Consider the following 20,909-nt stretch of genomic DNA (forward strand, 5'->3'; position numbering starts at 1 on the left):
GCCCGAAGAGTTTTTCCTCTTTATTGGCGCCTCTCCCTCACCCCGCCTGGAAATCTTATCGGGTGTCATAAATCGGGTTCTTGTCACTTTGAATAAATAAAATATAACGCCTCTGGAGAGTCTGATTGTTGCTACCCGGTTGGTCGATTGGAGCCCGTGGGCGTGTGCCAGGCTGGTGCCACCCGGCTCTTCAGCACGGGACCCCTCCGGTTCCTGCTTTGGAAGCCCCTCGGCTCCGTCCTGGGCCTCCCTGCCTTCAAGGGTAGCTGTCGGCGTAGGAGAACTTTGGGATGAAGTACTTGTGCACCAGCTGCTGCCGGGCAGTGAAAGTCCTTGGCGCTGCCGGACTCTTGGAAAGGGATGGAAACGGCTGCAAGGTGACCTTTGGCAAAGGCAGCTTCACGAAGGGGACGAAGCCTTTCATGAGGTAGCGGGGGAAGATGAAGGGGAAATAGAAGCCTGCGTTGGAGGAAGGAGACAGCAGAGAAGGGAGGGAGGGAAGGAAGAGCTTCAGGCCAGGCCAGAGACGGGCTCCTGCCTAGGGCCACCAGGATGATGAACCAGAGGCAACCAGGAGCCTGCATGGCTGACTGTCCACAGGCCGCTCTAGGGCTGGATCGGCAGCTACAGGGCGACTTTTAATCAAGGAAGGAGAAAACCCTCCTGGCTTTCCTGGACCTTCTGCTGGGTCATGCCCCTGTTGGAATCTGACTCTAGTGGTTGTGGAGGAAACTGGGGAAGGGCACAGGCCGGATGGGCATTCAGAGGAAGACCCAGGGCCATCCCCTCTTCATCCTAGGACACGCAGGGAGGAGCGGATAAGGGAGAAACGTGAGTGGTGTGGTCTACGGGGGAGGAAGGGGCCCTGATCCCCTTCATGGGCTGCTTCATGGGAGGACTGGTTAAAAGGACAAACTGCACATGGCAAAGTTACTGGAAGCAAACCGTGCATTATTCTTGTCGAAGCTTATCTGTGTTTTGGCTTCCTCCCAACTGTGGTTGCTGTGTTATCTGGTAGAAGTCTGCAATTCATCATCCTTGCCTGATGTAGTAATTCCTTCAGTGTGGTGTGTTGGGTTATTTATTTCAAATTAACTTTACTTTGGGTGCTAACTGCATTTACTCCAGTGGTGGGATTCAAAATTTTTACTACTGGTTCTGTGAGCATGGCTTGGTGGGCATGGCAGGGGAAGGATACTGCAAAATCTCCAGCCAGAGGTGGGATTTGCCAGTTCTCTGAACTACTCAAAATTTCCACTACTGGTTCTCCAGAACTGGTCAGAACCTGCTGAAGACCACCTCTGATTTACTCCCTCCGTAAACTGTTTTCTTTACAAGTTTGATATCCAGCCGAGGATAACTGGACATTGGGGCCAAGTTGGAGGCATTAAAGGGAATTTATTCTATTTTTGTGACTTGGTTATTTTTGTGTCACGCCCCGGGTCATCACACACGGACTCCCTCCCTGGGCAGAGGAAGCCACCAGCCACTGTCCTTTGGCTGTCTGGCATTAGGTGGCACGGGCGCAGGTGGCACCAGAGTGCAGCAGCCGCAGTAGCACCAGGCTTGGCAAGGAGGCAGCCAGGGAGGCGCCACGCCCTTTGCAACCATCTCACCCGCCAGAGGGAGGAAAGGTGGAGCCCCGTTAGAGTGATGGAGCAACACTCACGCTCAGCAATCCTCGTTCTCAGCATTACGTTGGTTTCTCCGAGGCGCAGGATCGCTTTGGACCTGTTGCAGAAAAGCCAGAGCTCGTACAAACCCAGGGCAGCAGAATCCACCCACCGAGGAGGTCGGAGAAGGTCAAATGGACTCTCCGGCCCTCGCAGAGGCTGGCCAGATGCCACCAGTGCTCTGCTTATGCGCCGGATACCAGATGTTGCTCTGTATGCACGGGCCGCAGCTCTTCCTGTGCAGCTGGGAGGGGCAAAGGGGCAAAAGGGGCTGCAGCCTGAGAGAGAGTGTGAAGCAGCAGACGGGTCTGCTCCAGACTCTAGCCCTCCTTCCCCGCGGTTGGGTGGTGCTTTCCCTCTTCCTCCAGAGCCATCCCAGGGCAGCCGGAAGGTGGGTGGGCTTTCTCGCCCATCCCCTCAGGGGAAATCCACCGAGTCCAGGGGCCGCCAACTTCCCGCCTCTTGAGCGTTTGGGTCCCAAAGCAGCAGGGGAGAAGTCTTGTTGCAACAGAAGCGTGGAGGGATCGCAACCGGGGAGCGGGGGGGGAACTCCAGCCCAGAAGCCCCGCAGAGGCAGGAGCTCTTGGCTTGGCCAGGCCCTCAGGTGAGCAGCTGGGCCGCAGGTTGCCCAGATCCTGCGACTTACTTCTGAAGAGGGGGCAACGCCAAGACTGTGTCCCGGGGGGAATCGGCTCTCAAACAGACGGCCTTTTTCAGCGCCTCCAGTTCTCTCTCCAGCTGCTTGTCCGTAAAATGTTGGATGGCATCAATGGGGCGAACGGGCTGAGGAAGGGGAGAGAGGAACATGGCCGCCACAGGTCAGCAGGGCCCAAGAGGAGGCAGCAGCTGCACTTCTGAGCTTCGTTTTCTTTGGGCCTTGAATCACAACGGCCACCGAGGGAAAAACAGGAAGCCCGAGAGCCGCCAGGTGCACCGCTGCACCCTGAACCTCCTCGCGGAGCTTCCCAACCTTTCAAGGGCAGCCCAGTGTAGATTACATTACGGTAGTCCAGACAGGAAGTGACCCAAGGTCTGGGGGGCTACGCGCGTGGGTGTGACTATGCAGGGAGAATATGGAGGGCCTTGTTTTACGGTGATCAGGAGTCCTTGGCGCTCACTGAGCTGGGTCATTTTCTTGAAGACCTCTCATGACCCAACTAGGTAACACCATCAGCACTGAGGATGTTACCTGGTTGGATATGAAACGCCTGCAAGAAAGCAACCCAGCTCAGAGAGCCCCAAGGGGAGCTCATGTCAACCCTGAGCTACAAGCCTTTCCTTTTATTGATTAGCTTATTGGTTTACAGTTATTGTACAGCAAATCCAGTCAGTGTGGTGTTTTTTACTCCTCAGAATGAAGTGGGGAGGGGAATCCTGAGGGCCGACTCACCCCCTGGACAGCATCTCCTGATTCTCCTACCATCGGGCAGGAGATACAGAGGCAGAGCCAGCCGGACAAATAGGCGGAAGAACAGCTTTTATCCAACAATTTTATCCAAAAGTTTAGACTTTTAAACAAAACACAAGGGCCCCAGGCAGCCCCCCCTCTTCCCCCTCAAAGCACGGGACGCCCGGCCATCTCCCAGCCCGGCCCAAGGTCCCTCCCAGGCTGGGCTGTGCACCATGGGTGGGCTTCCCATCAGGAAGGCAGGGTGCTAATGGGCCCCTGAAGCGACAGGGGGATCTTGAGGGCCAGATGGAGCCTCACCTTCTGGAGGTCTTCCAAGCTGTGCTTCCCCTGCCACTCCTCCTCGCTTTCCGCCGCCTCCTGAGTCCAAAGAGGAAGGCAAGGCAGTGAGAGCTCCTCCTGGCCACTTTCCATCCCCTCCTGGCAGCCAATCGGAGGCGCCCCCTTGGGGGAGAGACGGCTGCCTCCCTGGGCACCTTGGAAGGCTACGGACTCCGTCACGGGGCCCAGGGAACCACCGGGAGAGCCGGAAGTCGGGTTAGGCCTAATCACGGAGACCATCTCAAAACAGCCTCGATGGCACATGACCAGTCCAAGGCCAAACTCTGCATGCAGGAGGTCCCCACCATTGTGGCTGCAGATGGTTCTCGGGGTTCTGGCTGCCCCAGCACCCCATGGTCGCAGGATCGTACCCTGGATGCTTGGCAACCTGTGTGCATTTGCCACTGGTTCTCAAGCACCCCACCATCACCGGTTTGCCACCTGCAATCTTCCTTGCTGGCTTCCCCAGAAAGTCAATGGGGAAGCCACCAGAGAAGGTCACACGTTGCTCCTCCCCCCACCCATGCGCCACCTCAGCCCCTCTGGCCTTGCTCCACACCAACCACTCCGGCACCACCCCCTCTTGCGCACCCTTCCTGAACCTCTTGGGGACTCTTGTGCATCCCCTTTCACCTGCACAGCGCCTCTCATGCACCCCTCGTAGCCCTCCCCAGGAAGAGGGTGAACCCACACGAGGCCTGTGGTGCACCCTCCCTGATCCCGTGGCAACCCTTGTGCGCCCTCTTGTGCACCGTCCTCGACCCTCCCCAGTCCACGGGGCACCTCTTGCGCAACCCACACAGTGCCTCTCACACGCCCTCCCGACCTCTCACGCAACGCACCCCCTCGCAACCTCCCCAACCTTTGCACTTCCCCCCCCCGATCCTTGCACACCCCTCACAGCTGCACATACCCTCCCCGACCCTCCTGTGCCCAGCCACACACACCCTTGCTCCCTCCCCCACCTGGCAGCAGCCACTTATTTGCCTGGGGGGCTGCAACCCACAACTTCCTGCTGGCTCTGCTTGTTGGATGCGAAAGAGGAAGTGAAGGTTGGGCTTGCCAGAGGCTGGTGTGTGTGTGTGTGTGTGTGTGTGTGTGTGTGTGTGTGTGTGTGTTTTCTCATGGCAGGCCACCTGCTCTGTGGCCACTGGGAGGTTAACTCTCTAACTCTCCCCCCCCTCCCCATGCTCTCTGCCCCATCTCAAGGGGAGGCCGAGCCTTACCTTGTGGGCAGCCTTGGCCGGCTTTCCAGCGAGCTTCCTGGCTTTTTTGTGGCTCTTCTCCAGCCTCTTCCTTTGCTGGGTCTAAAGAGCACAAGGGTCGGTGGTCTGCAAGTTCAGGAGCCCCTCCTCGGGGGCTTCTATCTCAGCACCAATGGAAGAGCCGGTTTTCCTGAGAGAGCCGGGGGTGGGTGGGGAGGGAGGCAGTCTCCTCCTTGGGGCCCCTTGCATTGCCTGAGGCCAACCAACAAGGGGGGACCCAGAGAGGCCTCCTCGACCAGGCGGGGGAGCCGAGCTGCACCCACTGGGCAGGGCTGGGGGGTCTGAGCTGGAGCCCACCTTGTGGCCGGTGTCCAGGGAAGGCTTCTTCCCAGAGGTGGCCTCTTCTTGCCACAGACGAACTCTGTGCTCCTGGAGGAAGGAAAGCTACGCCTGAGCTACGTGGCCCCCCTTTTTCAGCAAAGGGGACCCCCCCAGAACTGGGAGAGGCCTGAGGGGCCCGATACCAGCTCAGGTCCCCTCAATGACCCCCCTGAGCTCCCAGTCTCGGCCCTTCGGTTCTGAGCAGAGCCGCTCCCTGCAGACTCCCTTCCCCTTGGAGGGACTCCCCCGTTGGGGACCCACCCCTGGCTGACCCCCAGGGCCTTTCCCGGAGGGGCAAGGGGGCTCCGACTGCTCAGAATCAGGGGCCCAAGCCGCCCCTTGCCGGCAACCCTACGGCAGCCACGCTTTCCCCAGGCCACGGGGGCAGCCGCACCACGCACGCCTCTCGGGCACCACTGAAGCATTCAGAGGCCGCAGGAGCAGAAACGGGCGAGACACGGCGTCGGTTTTTGCTGGGAAACCGTGGCAAAGGTTTGGGGGCTGGGGGGCAGCAGCACCTGGAAAATCCTGATCATCTCCTCCAGCCACTGGCTGCTGCGTTTCCGCACGGCCTCCTTGGGGTCTTCCATCTCCACCATCCAGGAGTTCATCTCCTTGAAGAAGAAGTTGTGCGGGTCCTGAAGCCCCAACTCCTTGAACATGTCCTTAAAGACGGCCCTGGGGGGGAGGGGGGAGGAGCATGCCTTTGCTGGAGTTTCCTATCCACAGAATGCACACAAAGCCCACGGGGAGTTTCTCCCCTCCTTGTGTTGCCCTGCCATGAAGAGAATAACGGGGCTCCCTGCAGCAGGCAAGGCTCCACCCGGTGCCCAATGGCCCCACAGGACCCGCAGCAGGAGAGGGGCTTCTGGAGCAGCCCTAGACCCCTGCCAGGAGCTCCTCAGGGCTGCAGAGAGGCCAGTCAGCCATACCAGCAGAAGGGCACACGGCCCACCTGCCTTCCCTGCCCCTGGGAGAGGACTCAGCCACCCAGGCACCACATGCCACACCCAGCGGCCTCTGTCGCTTCCCGCCTGCAGCCGGAGCTCACGGAGGGTCCAACCTTCCCCCCCAGAAGATCCAGGCTGGGATCCCCTGCAGCCCCTGGGAGCTTCCCTTCCCCTGCCGTGCCAGGGAGCAGCTCAGCCAGGAAGGGCGCTTCCCAGGCAGGAAGCAGCAGGCCTGGTTCTCCCGCGAGGGCCTCACCGGATACAGGGAGGCGCCATCAGGTAACAGGTCATCAGCTCCACCATCAAGTCCAGGCTGTCCTTGTCCAGGTCCAGGAGGACGCGCAGGGCGGCCAGGATGAACCTCCTCTGGCTCTTTTCCTAGGAGGGGGAGGGGCGCCTCAGCCGGCAGCCCTCGTGGGGGTAGGGGTCAGGGCAGGCCCACCTTTAGCTTCCTCCTTTCCCGGGCGGCTGGGATGCGGGCGGCTCCCTCGTGGAGCCCTCCTCTGCCAAGAGGGGGCCCTCCCACCGGCCCCCTCCTCACCCCCGCCTGCCCCCTGGCTCCCAGGGGCAGATCAGCCCCACCTGCAGCGAAGGGGTGTTGCCTTCCTCATTCAGCACTTCCAGCAGGGTGTACTGGATCCACCTCTTGGTCTTGTCCTCCAGCTGGTCCTCCAAGTAGCTGATGGCGCTCAGCACTTCCGTCTTGATGTGGAAGTCGGAGGTGACCAGCGCCTCCTGCAGCTTCCTCACCAGGGACTTCAAGGGCATCTCGGGGCGGATACCCTGTGGAGACGGGAGACCCACTCAGGAGGCGGCGACGGCGGCTGGGGCGAAGCTCACCTGGGGGGGCGTTGACGTTGCAGAGGAAGGGGCCATCGCAGAAAAGGCCCACTGCCCAGAGAGGGGACCCAGAACAGACCTCTTCTGCTTGGACGGATGGGACGGGCAATCGGGAAGGCAACCCAGCCCCAGGCCAACATGTTGACGAAAGGGGGGCACACACCCCCATTCATAAGGGGGAGGATGCATTGGGCTTCCCACCTCAGCCAGCCCCCCCGGACTCCAACCCTTTGACCCCTCAGGGCCCTTCCAGTCCTCCGATCCACATGGTCCCCACTGCATATGGGGCTCGGCTGAGGCTGCCTGGTTTCTAGTCCAGTGTAACAAGCCAACATCACCATGGTTTGTACACAGGTTGAGAGGTCATCGGTGAGTTGCTCTTCGGTATCTGGAACGGGACTGGGGTCACTTCCAGGCTGAGCCCCAACGGGTGCAATTCTTCTTATAAAGGCAAAGGTTTCCCCTGCCAGGGGCGCCTGGCTCTAGAGGGAGGGGCTCATCGCCACCCACCCACCCCAGCTGAGAAGAGGCTTCAGTGGCCACGTGGCCAGCATGGCGATATACCATTGCTACCTTCCCACCGAAGTGGTACCTATTTATCTACTCACATTTGCATGCTCTCCAACTGTTAGGTGGGCAGGAGCTGGAGCCAGCAAGAGGAGCTCACCCTTTCATGCGGTGCTTGGGTCTTCAACCTGGGCGGTCAGCTTTTGCCTTTAACCACTGAGCCATCATGCCCCCTTTTCTATCAATGGAGGTCACTAACCCAAGACAGCCCCAAGGCCAGCCCATCCCCAAGAAAGACGGGGGGGGATGGAAAGTAAACGCTGTGGGGGCTAGGCTCCCTTGGTGCCCTCTCACCTCTGGGAAAAGATCCTGGAACCACTCTTGGTCCACGAAGGGCCAAACAAACGCCGGCATCGCCTCCTGTGGCTCTGGATACTGGGACTCATCCAGCTGAGTCAGGAAGACCCCAGGCATGCTCTGGAACCAGGGAGGGGATGGTGCGAAGGGAGCGAGTACATCCGCTGTGCCCTGGGTGCCCCTGACACCAGGCAGCCGCCTTGGGGGGCCAGCCGGGGGAGCCCAGCAGCTGGGGGGGGGAGGAGAGAGGCACCTGCTTTGTGGAGGGGGCACCTTCCTTGGCTGGCGTGATTCGGGACTTGGACGTGGTCGCCAGGCCCACCGGCCACAGTTCTTCCTTGGGCAGCTCAGCCTCATCAAATGTCACCAAACTGGCCTTTGAGGAGCTCGTCGACACCTGGCCAGCCGAGGGAGGGAAGGGTCCCTCAGAGCCCGCGGCCAGAGCAGCCCCGACTGGCCCCGAGACCCAGCCCCCTCTCTGTGCCACAGGCTGCAGCCAGGCAAGGGATGGGCAGAGCAGCCCTTCGGGGCCATGCGGTGCCAACCAAGCCAGGAAACCACCGGAAGGCTGGACTTACTCGGTTGACCTTGGCTGGAATAAGGGGACCTGGCAAGCTGGAGGCTGCTGCATCGCCTCCCCCCCAGCGAACCTGAGCGGCTTCCAGGCATTACCTGGCTTCCCATGCAGCCTTTGGCCTCGCCCATCCCTCCCCCCCCCCGATCCTTGGCAACTTTAAGACTTGTGGACTTCATGCTGGCTGGGGAATTCTGGGAGTTGAAGTCTTAAAGTCGCCCAGCGTTGGGAGCCCTGAGCTAGTAACGGTTCTTGCTCCTTTCCCTCCAGGCGACCCGCCTTCTGCTCCAGGACGCTGGAGAGGTTGGTCCCCCGTGTGACCCTCCACCCACTGCCCATCCCAGCCAGGGAGGGTCCCCAGACCCCTTGCAGCAAAGGACAGGGCAGAGAAGCAAGCCTCCCCCCACCGCCTGGCCTTCCCAGGGGCTCCCGGTTTCTCTGCTCCTTGAAAGGGCGGAGAAGAGGGAAGGGATTTCCAGGGGGCACCCAACTGGGCAAATTCTGCAGTGGGAACCGCCCGGGGGGGGGGGCAGGGGGTCTGTAGCGCCAGGGCAGACCCCAGGCCAGGCTCCAGCACTGCAGAGTGGCCAGTTCAGCTGTCCCTCTTCTGGGGTTCAGGGGTTCCCCGGCCCTCTGTCGCTTCTCCAATCACCCCCCACCCTTGCATGTTCAGGTTCTGCACCCCAACATCACGGAGGGGCTCTTTCGTGATTTCTTCCCCCCTCCTTCCGTTCCTTGCAGGTGGGGCATGCATCGCCCAAACCGGCTGGCATTTCAAACGGGTGGCTGTGCGCCTGTCCCGAGTCCTCCTGGGGGGCTGTGGGCCCGAAAGGGCACTGCTGGGTTGGGGGCCCAGCCTCCGTGCTCTGCCAACTGCCAGCCCTGGGATGGGGGGCAGCCTCCTGCAGGCCCCAGCTTACCTCCTGGGGCTCGACCACCTTCACCAGGTCCTCCGTCTCCATGGAGCTGGAGTGAAGCTGCTGGACGACCACGGAGTTGGGGATGAAGCCGGAGGATATTCTGGGCAGCTGGAGGCTCTGGCTCTTGAGCTCCTGGGGACGAGGAAGGGGAAGAGTTGGGCCGCTCTCCCAGCCCTCCCCCTGGAAGGGGCAGAGCCCAGGGGGAACAAGGGGCCCTCCCTCTGTGAGCAGGACTGTCTTCTGCAGCTGGGAGCTCCCTCGAAAGAGCTGGGGGGGGGGGCTGCACAGGCAGGAAAACGCCCCCCTCCCCACCCAAGACGGTATCACCATCCACAGGCAGGGCATCCAACCCTCCGCGGGGGGGGGGGGGCAAGGGGGCTGAAGGCTCCTCCATCCCTTCCCATAAAGCAGAGGCAGAATTCAACGGCCGCTGCAAGCGAGGGGCCACAGGGCCCGATCTGCTCCAACCAGGAGGCCTGAGAAGCCCCTTCCGACTCCCTGGCTCTATGGGGGGTGGGGACGCAGGGCGGGGGCAGTGGGCATGGTGAGCCCCGGAGGGAACCCCAGGTGCTTCTGGGCCCAGAGGCCGACCGTGGGGAGCACGGAGGAGCTGGGGGAGGGGAGGTGGGCCCCCTGCAGATCCCCGGCTGAGGACAGGGTGGGTGGAGCAATGCAGCCTCCCCCCCACAGCTCAGCCCGTTGCGGGGTCAGGGAAGGGAGCCGCAGCTGCCCCCGAAGGGCTTGCTCACCGCACGAGACCCCTGGGGGCTGCTGGGCCTCTCCGGAAAGAAACCTTTGACGATGCCGGACGGCTGGGGGCTCTTCAAACGCGAGGTGGAGGCCACGGACGCCTCGCTCGGCTCCGCCGACACCGGTTCCCTGAAGACCACGCTCTGGGCGCCAGACACACCACAAGAGGCCCGGTGGGCTCCCTTTCACCCCCACCACACACACCCCCTCCTCCCTGCAAAGGCCGCCCAGGACTGCCACCTCCACCGGGAGCCGGGAGCCCTCCTTGGAAAGGCTCCTGGTGGCCGAGAGCGGGGGAGGTGAAGTCACATGGGGGAGAGGTGCCACGGAGCACTGACCACAGAGAATCTGTCCACGGGGGCTTCCTTTAGAGGCCTGCAATGGGTTGGCCCCTCGTCTGGGGCTTGGGGAAGGAAGCCGTGGCCGGGTCAACATTTCCAGAATTTGTGAATGATTTCATACTGCTGAAAGCCCCCACCCAGCAGTGTAGGGGAGGGGGTCTTCACTCACCCCCCCCCAGCTGCCCCGAGGCCTCCTTCCTCCCTCTGCTCGACCTCCTTCCAACTCCGGGCCTTGGGAGGCGCCGTGGAGCCCCAACACCCGCAGGGCAGCAACCAAGGCCGGGGGGGTGTCGGCTACAGCGGCTCCTTACCTTCTCGCTCTTAAAGCGCCTGGAGGGGCTGGGGGACGAAGAGCTCTCTGGGGCGACCGAGATGACAGCTTGGACCGTTTTCACCAGGCTCAAGCGCTCTGCCAGCTGAGGGAGAGCGGGCACTTTAGCAGGCCCTGGGCCTGGTCCCACCCAGCCGCCATTCTGGCGCGTCCCTTGGGCCCGCAGGGCAGGACAGACGGAGCAGCCTCAGCTTCCCATGCTGACCCCCCGTCCTGTGCCCCCAATCTTCCCTGGGGCAGAAGCAGACTCCCCCTTGGGCCACTGCTCTTCCGGCTCCGTCACCCCAGAAGGGGAGCCCGGGAGACGGGGGCCAGAGGGGAAGGAGGGGGAATGGCAGCCCCCGGACCCTCACCTTGGGCGCCTCCTCCGAGGGCCCCTTCAGCTCAGGCTGGACGCCTTGCCTGCTGGCTCTGGCCGAAAGGGACCGGACGGCCTCCGGGGCTTCCTGCATCAGGGGGGGCAGGGGAGCTTCAGCCCTCCCCAGGGAGGGGGACGCCTGCATCCTGGCAGAGGACGGGTCAGTGGCGACCTCCACCTAGGAGAAGCCAGGAGGGAGAGCAGAGGGGGCTTCAGCCCAGGCCCCCCCCACCAGCTGCCAGAAACCATTTCCCAGTTTGCAATGGCGGACCTGCTGAGGGAAATATAATTCCATTGGGGCTTATTGGCTGGACCACATTTTAAGTACAACAAGGTCATAAAGGCATCAGCCCCCCCTTTTTGGGGGGGAATGAGGCCCCCAGCATACCCCTCAAAGGCTGCCCCCCCCCCACAAACGTGCACCTGGCCAGCCAGGCTCCCTCACCTTCTTCCTCTTCACCTGGAGGCTGCCAGGAACTGCAAGGGAGGAGGCAAAATGCAGGGAGGGGCTGATATCCTGGGGGGAGGAATAGGGGAGAGGAAGAAAGGTCCCCTGTAAGGCCTAGGGCCGGGAGGGGGAGAGGGAGACCAGCACAGCAACCCCCCGTGTGGGGGCTGCTCCTGCCCACAGCCCTGACGTTGCCCAGAGGAGTCCTGTGGGGGGTGGGGCGCCCCCAAGAGGAAAAAAGAGGGGGGCTGGCCAGGGTCCGGCCCAGTTGCGCCACACCCCAGGTGGCCTGGGACCCCCAAGAGCGGGAAAGGCCCATTACCACAAAGAGGGAGCTGCTCATTTCGAGGCTCCTGGGCTTAGCAAAGCCCCTGAGGAACATGTGAGAGAGGGAGGGTCCGCAGAGGGCCGAGAGGGGGTCCATCCATCCCAGGCATTCCAGCACTTCATCGGCGTCGAAGGGATCCTCTTTGGGAATCTGGGCGGGGGAGGAGGAAGCGGCAGGGCTGAACTGGGATCCAGCCCAGGAGACCCAGGAAAGGCCCCCGTTGGACAGGGGGAAAGCTGCCCCTTACGGACATTGCCAGACCTGGTTGGGGGGAGGGGCTGGTGCTGATGCCAGGTCAGGGTGCCCAGCTGAGTCTGTGGGTCAGAGCTGGCCCACCAGAGCTTCCAAGGACCGGAGGACTGCCGCCAGCCTTTGCCCGGGTGAGCCGCCGCCAAGCCTTTTAGAGAACAGAACCCCCTCCCTCCCTCCCCCCTTCCGATGCTGGGTGCCCAGGGGAGGGCGTGGGAGGGGCTCCCTAGGCACAGAAACGGCCCAGGCGGGGGCAGGAGTCCCTTGGTCCCGTCGGAAGGGGGCTGGCACCGGGCAGGGAAGAGCGTGCCAGGGGGCTCCGGCCCAGAGCCCAGCATGCGCTCCCACCCGCTCCCCGGCAGCCCTGCCAGCCGCAGCGCCACCTGCAGGCTGAGCTGCTCCTTGTAGAAGAAGCGCAGGTAGCGCTCAAAGGCCTCCATCCGCATCTCCTTGGAGAGGGGCGGCTTCTTGGCCGGGCTGATCTTCCCCTCCTGCAGCAGCTGCAGGTCCCGGTTCCTCTCCGCCAGCTGGGCCATGCCCTGCAGAGGAGCCCCAGGTCAGGCCTCCGAGCTCAGCAGAGCCCCAGGCGGCTCCTGCTGGGCTGCGCTTCCTCCGCCACCCCACCTGCCCCCCCGGGTGGGTGGGACTGACCTCCAGCTTGAGCTTGGCTTCCCTGACCTCCCGGGACTCCTTCAGGGGCACCTGGAAGACGCTGGACATGCTGGACCTGCCGAAAGAGGAGGCGGGTCCTTCTCCTGGCGGCCCCCAGCCCCCTCCCCCTCCCTGCACTGGAGCTGCAGCTGCAGCTGTTCTGCCACAAGAGATGCTGCCTCACAGGGGCCACGGAGCGGAGACACCGCCCCACAAGGCCGGAGGGCCCCCAAAGCAGCTCCAGCCAACCCCCAGGAGGCTTCCCATCCGCACTTCAGGCTGCGTCCCTCTCCCCTCCCTTCCTCTGGGCTCTCCTCCGTGGGGGAGACCGGGCCCCTTTCAATGCCCGCCTTTTGCCTCGGGCACCTCATACCTTTAGGACGTCCCGGGTACAATCTGGGGTGCCCCTGAGGCAGGAGTCCCAGCTGGGGGCTCTACGCCAGCCCCGCTCGCTCGGCTCTGCCAAGAAGGGGCCAAGGGCCTCTGCAATGGCAGGACTCCAAGTGGGGAGTGAAGGCCACGCAGGTGCCCCCTCCCTCGCTCGCTCGCACCTACAGAGCAGCCCAGGTGCCCCAGGTGCCCCAGGGCGGAGGAGGAGGAGCCCCAGGAGCGGTGATGGGGGACAGTGGTGGGGGAGGGTCCCGGGACCGCTGGGCTGATGCTCAGGACCTAGCAAGCGTGCCACCCAAGCCCCTCCTCCCCACCACCCCGGCCTGGGCCCAGAGCTCACTCAGACTTCTTGACCGGCAGCTCCTGCATCAAGCGCCGGTTGTTCTCTTGCACCAGGGCCTCAAAGCTGGTGGGGCTCATGGGCAAGGAGACGTCCTGCAGGGGCTCCAGGAACTCGGCCCACAGCAGCTAGAAGAGCAGCAACAGGAGGAGGAGGAGGAGGAGAGGCAGGCTCCCTTCGGGGGACCAGAGCACCCCAGTCCCTGGCAATGGGGCCTGGACCCACCTGGGGGTGCCCTCCGGACTCACCTGCATCTGGTAGTAGCTGGGCAGGTACTTGGTGTGGGGGATGAGGTAGAGGTGCTGCTCCAGGCCCACCAGCAGGTCCCCCTTGGGGTTGGCGAAGGCCAGGCTCTCCGGGATGGTGTTCAGCTTCAGGTGGCTGCAGGTAAGGGGAGCAGGATTGGGCCCCCAAACGGGAGACAGAGTGGGAAACCCCACGGAAGGTGCGAGACCCCCCCTCTGCTCCAAGGGAGGCCCAGGAAAGCACAGAAACAGCCTCTTCCATAGGGCCGGGGTTTATCCCATCACCACGGCAGGCAGGGTGGATGCAACTGGGCCAAGCAGAGGCGGCGTTTGGAGAGCAGCTCCACTGATTGGCTGCCTGGAGCCAGGCTGGATGAGGCCCCCAAAATGGGGCCGTTGGGGTGGGGGGAGCCCAGGAGAAGAGCCCAGCACTGCACTGGACTGGCCTTTGGGGAGAGGGCCCTTGGGCACAGCCCCTCCCCACCCGGCCCTCACCGGAGCAGCCTGTTCTTGTGGTCCCAGATCTTGACCGACCCGTCCCGGCTGGACGAGGCAAAGAGCTGCAGGTTTGGGCAGCAGCAGAGTCCTGGCAAGAGGATTTGGGGCATGCAGTAAGGGGAGGGGGGGAGCTGAGACCCACCCAGTCCAGGTGGAACAACTTCTTTTGCCTCCCCTGGTCCCTTCCGGGGGCATCACCTGTGATGTCATCCTGGGCGTCGTCCTCAGGTCCGTGCTCCGAGCGCGTCTGCTCCACCAGGTTGTAGTGGACGATGCTGTAAGTGACTGTTTCAGGGTCCTGGAAGGCCACAGCCAGGGTCTCTCCGAGGAAGCACAGGTGCCACGCAGGGGAGGCGCAGGAGAAGCACAGCAGGGGGAGGAGGCTCTCCTCCACGTAGGGGAAGAGGCGCCACATCTTCACCGTGAGGTCAGCACCTGTGCTGGGCAAGGGCACCGCTTGGTCACCTGTGTCTGCCACTCCCTCTTCCCAGTTACTGCGCTGTGCCTGAAGAATTCCCCTCACGGGTAGCTGCAAAGGGTGGTCGAGTTACAACATCCCCCCCTTCTTATCCAGGGGGGTTTACTCACTCGGTGGGCTCTGGCCTCCTCCTGTTAGGACTCTAAGAGGTGGGGGTTAACTGGGGATTTTTACAGAGAAGAAGCACCAAGAATCCCCACCACCATCAAGTGCAACACAACTGAAAAAAATAGCAGCTCCAGCACGATTCAAGAAACTTGTGCAGGGAGAGCAAAGTCCCTCCCCAGTGTAGGAAGCAGAGCTGGAAGGGACCTTGGAGGTCTTCTAGTCCAACCCCTGCTCAAGCAAGAAACCCAACGCAGCTCCAGAGGAATGGCAGTCCAATCTCTTCTTGAAACCCTCCAGTGATGGAGCACCCAGGAGGAAGGAGGGCCGCTGGCCTTCTCAGCTGGGCAGGAGACTCTTACGCCCCAGAAGCAGGAGAGGAAGAGGAGGGTCCTTGGGGGGGGCTTTGCCATCCGTTCCTGGGTCCCCTGAAGGACGCCTGTTCCTCGGGCCCCTTTGGCGGTGGCAGCAAAGCCCTGCACTGGGCCAGTCACCACAGAGGAAGGCAGCCGCACCCCAGGGGAAAAGCTGCCTTCCTGTGGGGCTGCAGAAGAGCCTCCGGCAGCTCAGCATCGGGAAGTCCGTGGGGATGCGGCCCACTGGCACCAAACTGTGGGCAGCCTGTGAGAAGCGGTAGCTCTTGATGCTGGCAGCTGGCCACCTCAGTGGGGTTGCTGGCAGACCTGGAGACCAGCTGGCCCTCCTGGCTGCTCCCGCCAAAGACGGGACAACTTGGGAGGGAGTTGCGTAAGGCTGCCTTCCAGTCTACCCAGTGAGGCTGACCCCAGTCTCTCCAGGTCATTTCTGGGGAGGCCTGGGAGCCTCTGAAGCCCCTCCCTCCCCCCGGGGCCTCTGAGACTCACCTGCTGACAAGAGGCATATCTGCGTGGGGTACTCCGCCAGTGCCGTGACGCGCTGGGGGTTATGCGCCTCCACTGTGTACTGCACTCGGCCCATGAACCAATCTATGACACTGAGGGAGCCATTCTTGTGCCCCAGAATTGGCAGGAATCTGGCACGGAGAGACGCACCGAGGGGACAATGGGGGCAGAAGACGTTTGGCCCGGCCCCGTCCGTCCTCTCAAGGCCTCCAGAGCCTTTCAGGGAGCGTTTCCCCAGCCAAGAGTTCCAGCGCAGGCGCCGCTCCCAGAAAGTCAAGGCCTGTCTGGAGAAGCCCCCCAGGCGATGGGGACCCTACAGGAGGCGGTGGGCTGGGACGAAGGGAGCCAGGCCTGGGGCTCCTGAGGCCGCCTACCTGTTCCTGTCCTGCATGTTGATGGTGGACTTCTGCCACTTCCTCCGGTAGCCTTGGTTCTGGGTCACGTCCAGCCACGTGGCGTACGCCTTGTCCGGCTCCACCACGTGGCTGTAGAGCAGGAGGCAGCAGGGCTTGGACTCCCAGAGGCTGCTGCTGAAGCATCGCTTCACCACCATGGAGCTGGGGGCAGCGTTGACGCGCAGCACGTGGCCCTGCTCCAGCAGCACGAAGAGCGTCTCCCGGGGCAAGCAGTAGGCCACCTCCCGAGCCGGGGAATACTGGTCCAAGGAGAGGACGGAGACGGGCGCGCCACTGTGGGCCTCCAGCAGCCGCACGGTGGAGTCCTGGCACAGGCAGAGGATGCGGGCAGGGAAGTTGCCCAGCAGCCCCAGGTCGATGCAGCTGAGCCGCCTGGCGGGGGAGCCCAGCGCCATGTAGAGCGAGTAGAGCTGGTTGATCCTCCAGAGGTTGAGGGTGCAGCCCGAGACGGAGAAGACGTGCGAATTGGTGTGGGTGTCCAGGGACTCCACGGGCTCCGAGACGTGGACCTGGTCTACCTGGTCCACGGTGTTGAGGTTCCAGGTGCGGATGGTCCCGTCTTGGGAGGCAGAGAAGATGAGGGGCCGGTGGGGGTAGATGGTCACAGCCACGACTGGAGCTGCAGGCAGAAGCGAGGGGAGGGGCGGGGGGAAGAAAGGTCTTCTCAGAGCTGGAGACCTTTTTCAGCGTGTGTGTGTGTGTGGGGGCTGCTCAGAGGCCTTTGGGGGAACTAGCTGTGGGCTCAGCAGCTGAGAGTGGAGGAGCCACCTCCTGCCTTCAGCAGAGGTCAGGCAAACTCAGGGGGCTGAGAGAAGCTTCGCCTGTTGAACTTCTAGCAGCCATGCAGCTCTTTGGAAAAGGAACGGGCAACGCTGGTGCCCCCTCATCCTCCTCGTCCATGAGCAGAGGGCAGAAAGGGAGGGCAGCGGTGGGGTGGGGCTCCTCCTCCTGCTCAACTGGTGGGCACCTGGGCAGACGAACTCACCGGTGTGCCCCACAAAGACGATCTGAATGTCCCACTCCTTGTTCCACACCTTGATGGTGGTGTCTCGGGAGGCCGTGATGACACAGCCAATGGCTTCACAGTAGACAAGGTCTGTGATCTCCCTGCAGAGACACGGGGGCACCTGCAATTGAGCCCCCCCCCCACCTTTCTCTGACCACCAGCGCCTGGCCCGAGCCCAGCCCTGCACCCTCCTAATTCCCCCTCCCCCTCCTTCACATAGGCAGCAGCCTCAGAGGGGGAGGGGGGCAGCACCCAGACCTCTCCTTCAGTCCCCCCTCCCCCAGTGGGGGATGCTGGCAAAGGGCCAGCCTTTGAGAAGCCCTGGACCACGGGGGCCCCTCCCCAGCCATGGCAGCCTCACCTGCTGTGGAGCTTCGTCCGGAAGGCCAGGAGGTTCCCCCTGGAGATGTCAAAGGTGGCCACGCCGGTGGCACAAGAGGCGAAGCAGCAGTGGGGCTCGCTGGTGCTGCCCGTGTCCAAGGCGAGGTGGGCAAAGAGGTCAGTGGGCCCCAGGCCGGTGCTCACGCTGGCCCGGCATTGCAGGCTGCGGGAGCCGTAACGGAAGCTCCAGAGGGTCAAGTTCCCATCTCCGGCAGTCACGATCCGGTTCAGCTGCTTGCTGTAGATGCCACAGCGGATGGGGAGCGCAGACGGCATCTGCGAGAGCGGCTGGAAGTGGGAGTCCAGGACCTGCAGGGCTCCGGTGTCCCAGGCCACGAACTGGTTGACGTGGGAGGCATAGAGGATGCCCTTCATGGGGGCCGGGCCCTTCACGCTGCCCTGGCAGCAGCCGTCCTCTGTCAACAGGTGCAGCGTGTCGGCTGCGTCCAGCACCACGAAGGCCCTTCTCTGCAGGTCGTAGGTCACGTGGCACACCGGACTGGGCAGGACGATGCGGCACTGATGCTGCAGGCCATGGCTCAGGTGGAGGGTCTTCATTTCCTCGCTCTTCATCTGACCCGGAAAGAAAGGTCTGGGGCTGGGGGCAGCCAGGAGGAGGAGCCCCCCCCCGGTTGTTTGCGAGGGTGTGGCTGGCTGGGGACCTTGTGGCAGGACCGGGCAGTGCCAGCCAGGACCCTGCCCTGAGTTTCCAACCCCCTTCATCTCTACACCACCTGCTCCCTGGCAGTGCCAGCATGAAGCATGGAAGGGCCTTCCGCTTTGCAGGTGGACACAGCCCTGACCACAAGGCTGACCAACAAGCCTAAGCAGGGGCCCCGGCAGGCCATGTGGGGGCGTTGCATGGACCTCGGGGCTCATCCCTCTTACTGTGATGGTGAGGGGGGGTCTCCTTACCCATGACCATCCTGCAGGGGGTCTGGCAAGACTCGGGCTCTTTGGGGGAGGGGCCCCCATCAGCCCACCTTCCCTGGGGAGCCGGGATTTCTGGCCCCGGCTGAAGCTTTGAGCTCCGTTCGCCTGGCTGCTCTTCCTCCAACCCCAGGGGCCAAAGAGGAGACCTGAGGGGCGCTGTTGCCCCGGGGCTCCTGTGGCCCTCGGATGGACTGCTGCCCACCTAGGGGGCCCTTTCCTTGCTCCGCCAGCTCCCCACTGATGAAACCCCCCCCCAATTCTTCCCAGCACCTGCCACAGGCAATAATTTTTTAATAATTAAACTTGTATGCTGCCCATCTCGGCAGAGGCGGTTCTTTTATCATATTGCTTCCTTGCCAATTCCTTTTTCCTACTAATTTTATATATTATTATCCCAAAAATAATTTTCTTTCATTCCTATGATGCCATCTAAAGAAAGGTGGTGGTTTTAAGCCCCCCTTAATTTTTCCTCTCTTACATTGGGGGGAGAGGGTATCCAGGCCACGGAGGGAGGGGCTGGGCTGCTTCTCTGCCCTGCCCAGGGGGCTGCCCGTGCTTGCCCCTCCCCTGGGGAACATACCTTTTCCACAGCCCGTCGGAAGCCCCTCCGCAGGAGGCCCCAGAGCCTGGCCCCTCTTGCCTGCCCCCCTCCGAGGGGAGCCTCTTCCTCCTTCGCCCCCTTCTCTCCAGCGGGGGGGAAGTGCTGGTGCGGCCTCTTCCTCTGCCCCACTCGGCTGGCTGCAGAAGGGTGTCGGACGTTCAGAGGGAGAGGAGAGGGCTCCCCGCTGCCCAGCAGGTGCCCGGCCAAGGCGGGGGGGGGCTTGCTTACAGCTGCTGCCCGAGGACTCCACCATCTCGGCAGCCGGGCACGTCTGAAGAGTCGCCCTCCTGCTGAAGGAGGGGTGTGTGGGGCTGAAGGTGCTCAAAGCAAGAGGTCCAGCCAAATGTCCGGGCTGGATTTGACTCTGGAACACATAAACAGAGGTGCAGCCGGGGCTGGTCAAAAAGTCAAGATGGCAGGCCTACGGTTGCCATCAAAGCTGACCTCTTCTTTTGATCTTTCAGATGACCCCAGGTGGCTGGGACACCCCCTTGGCTACCAGCCCCCCCGTGCTGCTCGGGGTCCTCGGGGCCTCCTGCAGCTCCCTGAGGTGAGCGTGCCAAAAACAGCCCCCCACAAGGCTGCACCCCGAGCCTCCCTCTCTTCCTGCCTCCCTTTCAGGCAATGGCCTCCGTCCAGGGCCTCCTTTGCTCCAGAAGGGCCCCCTGGCTGCATCTGGGGAAGCCAGAGGGGGGACCCTGCTGGCCTACTAGTAGAGCAAGGCCAGGATTTGGCCAGTTCGGGCTCCCTCGAAGGGCGCTGCTGCAGCGGTTTGAAGGCAGGGCTGGGGTCTTTCAGGGGGCCAGTTAAATGGCCACAGGCAAAGGAAGGCTCCAGGCAGACACATTACCCGAGCCCTCGGCTTCAAGGTGGCCTTGTGTTATACAACCAAATTCCACTAAGGGTCCAAACTTATTGTGGCTTGTCAATACAGGTGGTCCTCACAGAATGACCCCTCACGGGGACCGGAAGTTCTGCCACAAAGTGATGCAATAGCTAAGTGCCCACCATTGTGTTTTGCAGCTGGAAAGAAACAAGAGGAGTCAGTTCATCCCTCCTGCTTCCATTTGCCTCCTAAGGCTCTTGCCATTCACATTTTACAGAGGTTTCCAACCTTAGCAACTTTAAGACTCGTGGACTTCAACTCCCAGAATTCCTCACTCAACCGTGCTGGCTGAGGAATTCTGGGAGTAGAAGTCCACAAGTCTTAAAGTGCCCTAGGTTGGAGACCCTCCTTTAGAAGGTTACTTGCAAGGTGACCACTCCATCGCCTGGGGCCGGGAGCTGCAGGCGCAGCAGGCAAACTGTTTCCAGGAGCCCCTTGAAATCGCTTTCACTCTCTGCCCCGCGGGATGCAAATGGTAAAGGTAAAGGATCAGGTAAAGGGGAGAATGCCCACACAAACGGATCCCTTTGCTCTCCCCACCCCGCCTTAGGAAGGCCACACCTGGAGTCCTGCATCCAGTTTTGGCCACACTATAAAAAGATGTGGAGACTCTAGTGCAGAGAAGAGCAACCAGGATGATGAGGGACTGGAGGTTGCAGGAACTGGGCCTGGCTAGTCTGGTCAAGAGAAGGACCAGGGGAGACAGGAGAGCAGACTTCCAATATCTGAGGGGCTGCCCCGGAGAGGAGGAGGAAGGGGGTCAAGCTATTCTCCAAGGCACCCGAAGGCCAGACAAGGAATAAGGGATGGAAACTGACCAAGGAGAGATTCAACCTGGAAACAAGGAGAAACTTTCTGACAGTGAGAGCAATCAACCGATGGAACAGAAGTTGCCTTTGGAAGTTGTGGGAGCTTCATCCCTGGAAGCTTCCAAGAAGAGATTGGACGGCCATCTGTCAGAAATGGTGTAGGGTCTCCCGCTTGGGCAGGGGGTTCGACTAGATGACCTCCAAGGTCCCTTCCAACTCTGTTATTATTCCATAATTGAGAAGTTGTGGGAGCTTCAGCCCTCAAGGAGAGACTGGACTGCCCTCTGTCAGAAATGGTGTAGGGTCTCCCGCTTGGGCAGGGGGTTCGACTAGATGACCTCCAAGGTC

General features: G+C 62.2%; 1 protein-coding gene across 2 annotated transcripts; it reads right to left on the reverse strand.

The window, feature by feature from the left end:
- Positions 1 to 7: 7 nt before the first annotated feature.
- On the reverse strand, positions 8 to 20,191 carry WDR97 (WD repeat domain 97). 2 transcript variants are annotated; one of them, XM_087958946.1, is made up of 29 exons: positions 19,095 to 20,191; positions 18,846 to 19,003; positions 17,313 to 17,905; positions 16,931 to 17,052; positions 15,904 to 16,564; positions 15,512 to 15,660; positions 14,264 to 14,500; positions 14,063 to 14,153; positions 13,571 to 13,703; positions 13,323 to 13,450; positions 12,593 to 12,668; positions 12,325 to 12,480; positions 11,687 to 11,842; positions 11,362 to 11,433; positions 10,912 to 11,094; positions 10,539 to 10,643; positions 9,886 to 10,029; positions 9,137 to 9,268; positions 7,896 to 8,039; positions 7,640 to 7,762; positions 6,521 to 6,721; positions 6,195 to 6,316; positions 5,507 to 5,666; positions 4,965 to 5,036; positions 4,629 to 4,709; positions 3,382 to 3,441; positions 2,320 to 2,456; positions 1,670 to 1,731; positions 8 to 459 (listed from the first exon to the last, which is right to left on the reverse strand). In XM_087958946.1, exons 1-29 carry the CDS (start codon positions 19,117 to 19,119, stop codon positions 257 to 259), a joined length of 4,686 nt encoding a protein of 1,561 aa, XP_087815072.1. In that variant the 5' UTR covers positions 19,120 to 20,191; the 3' UTR covers positions 8 to 256. The 2 variants fall into 2 exon arrangements, with proteins under 2 accessions (XP_087815072.1, XP_087815073.1); XM_087958947.1 differs by lacking the exons at positions 8 to 459; positions 1,670 to 1,731; positions 2,320 to 2,456; positions 3,382 to 3,441 and adding an exon at positions 3,469 to 3,625.
- Between the last annotated feature and the right edge of the window lie 718 nt (positions 20,192 to 20,909).

This window comes from Notechis scutatus, chromosome 3 (assembly GCF_049901735.1).
Source record: "Notechis scutatus isolate UNSWTSFEM ecotype Mainland chromosome 3, rNotScu1.2, whole genome shotgun sequence".
NCBI classification, from domain to species: Eukaryota; Metazoa; Chordata; class Lepidosauria; order Squamata; family Elapidae; genus Notechis; species Notechis scutatus.

Coding starts and splice junctions, on each gene's coding strand:
- WDR97 (XM_087958946.1), bottom strand. CDS start 19,119: ATGGTGGAGTCCTCGGGCAGCAGCT. Junction 17,053..17,312: donor CGGACGAAGCTCCACAGCAG/GTGAGGCTGCCA, acceptor GTGTCTCTGCAG/GGAGATCACAGACCTTGTCT. Junction 12,669..13,322: donor CTGCCGGTCAAGAAGTCTGA/GTGAGCTCTGGG, acceptor CTCTTTCGGCAG/GTCCAGCATGTCCAGCGTCT.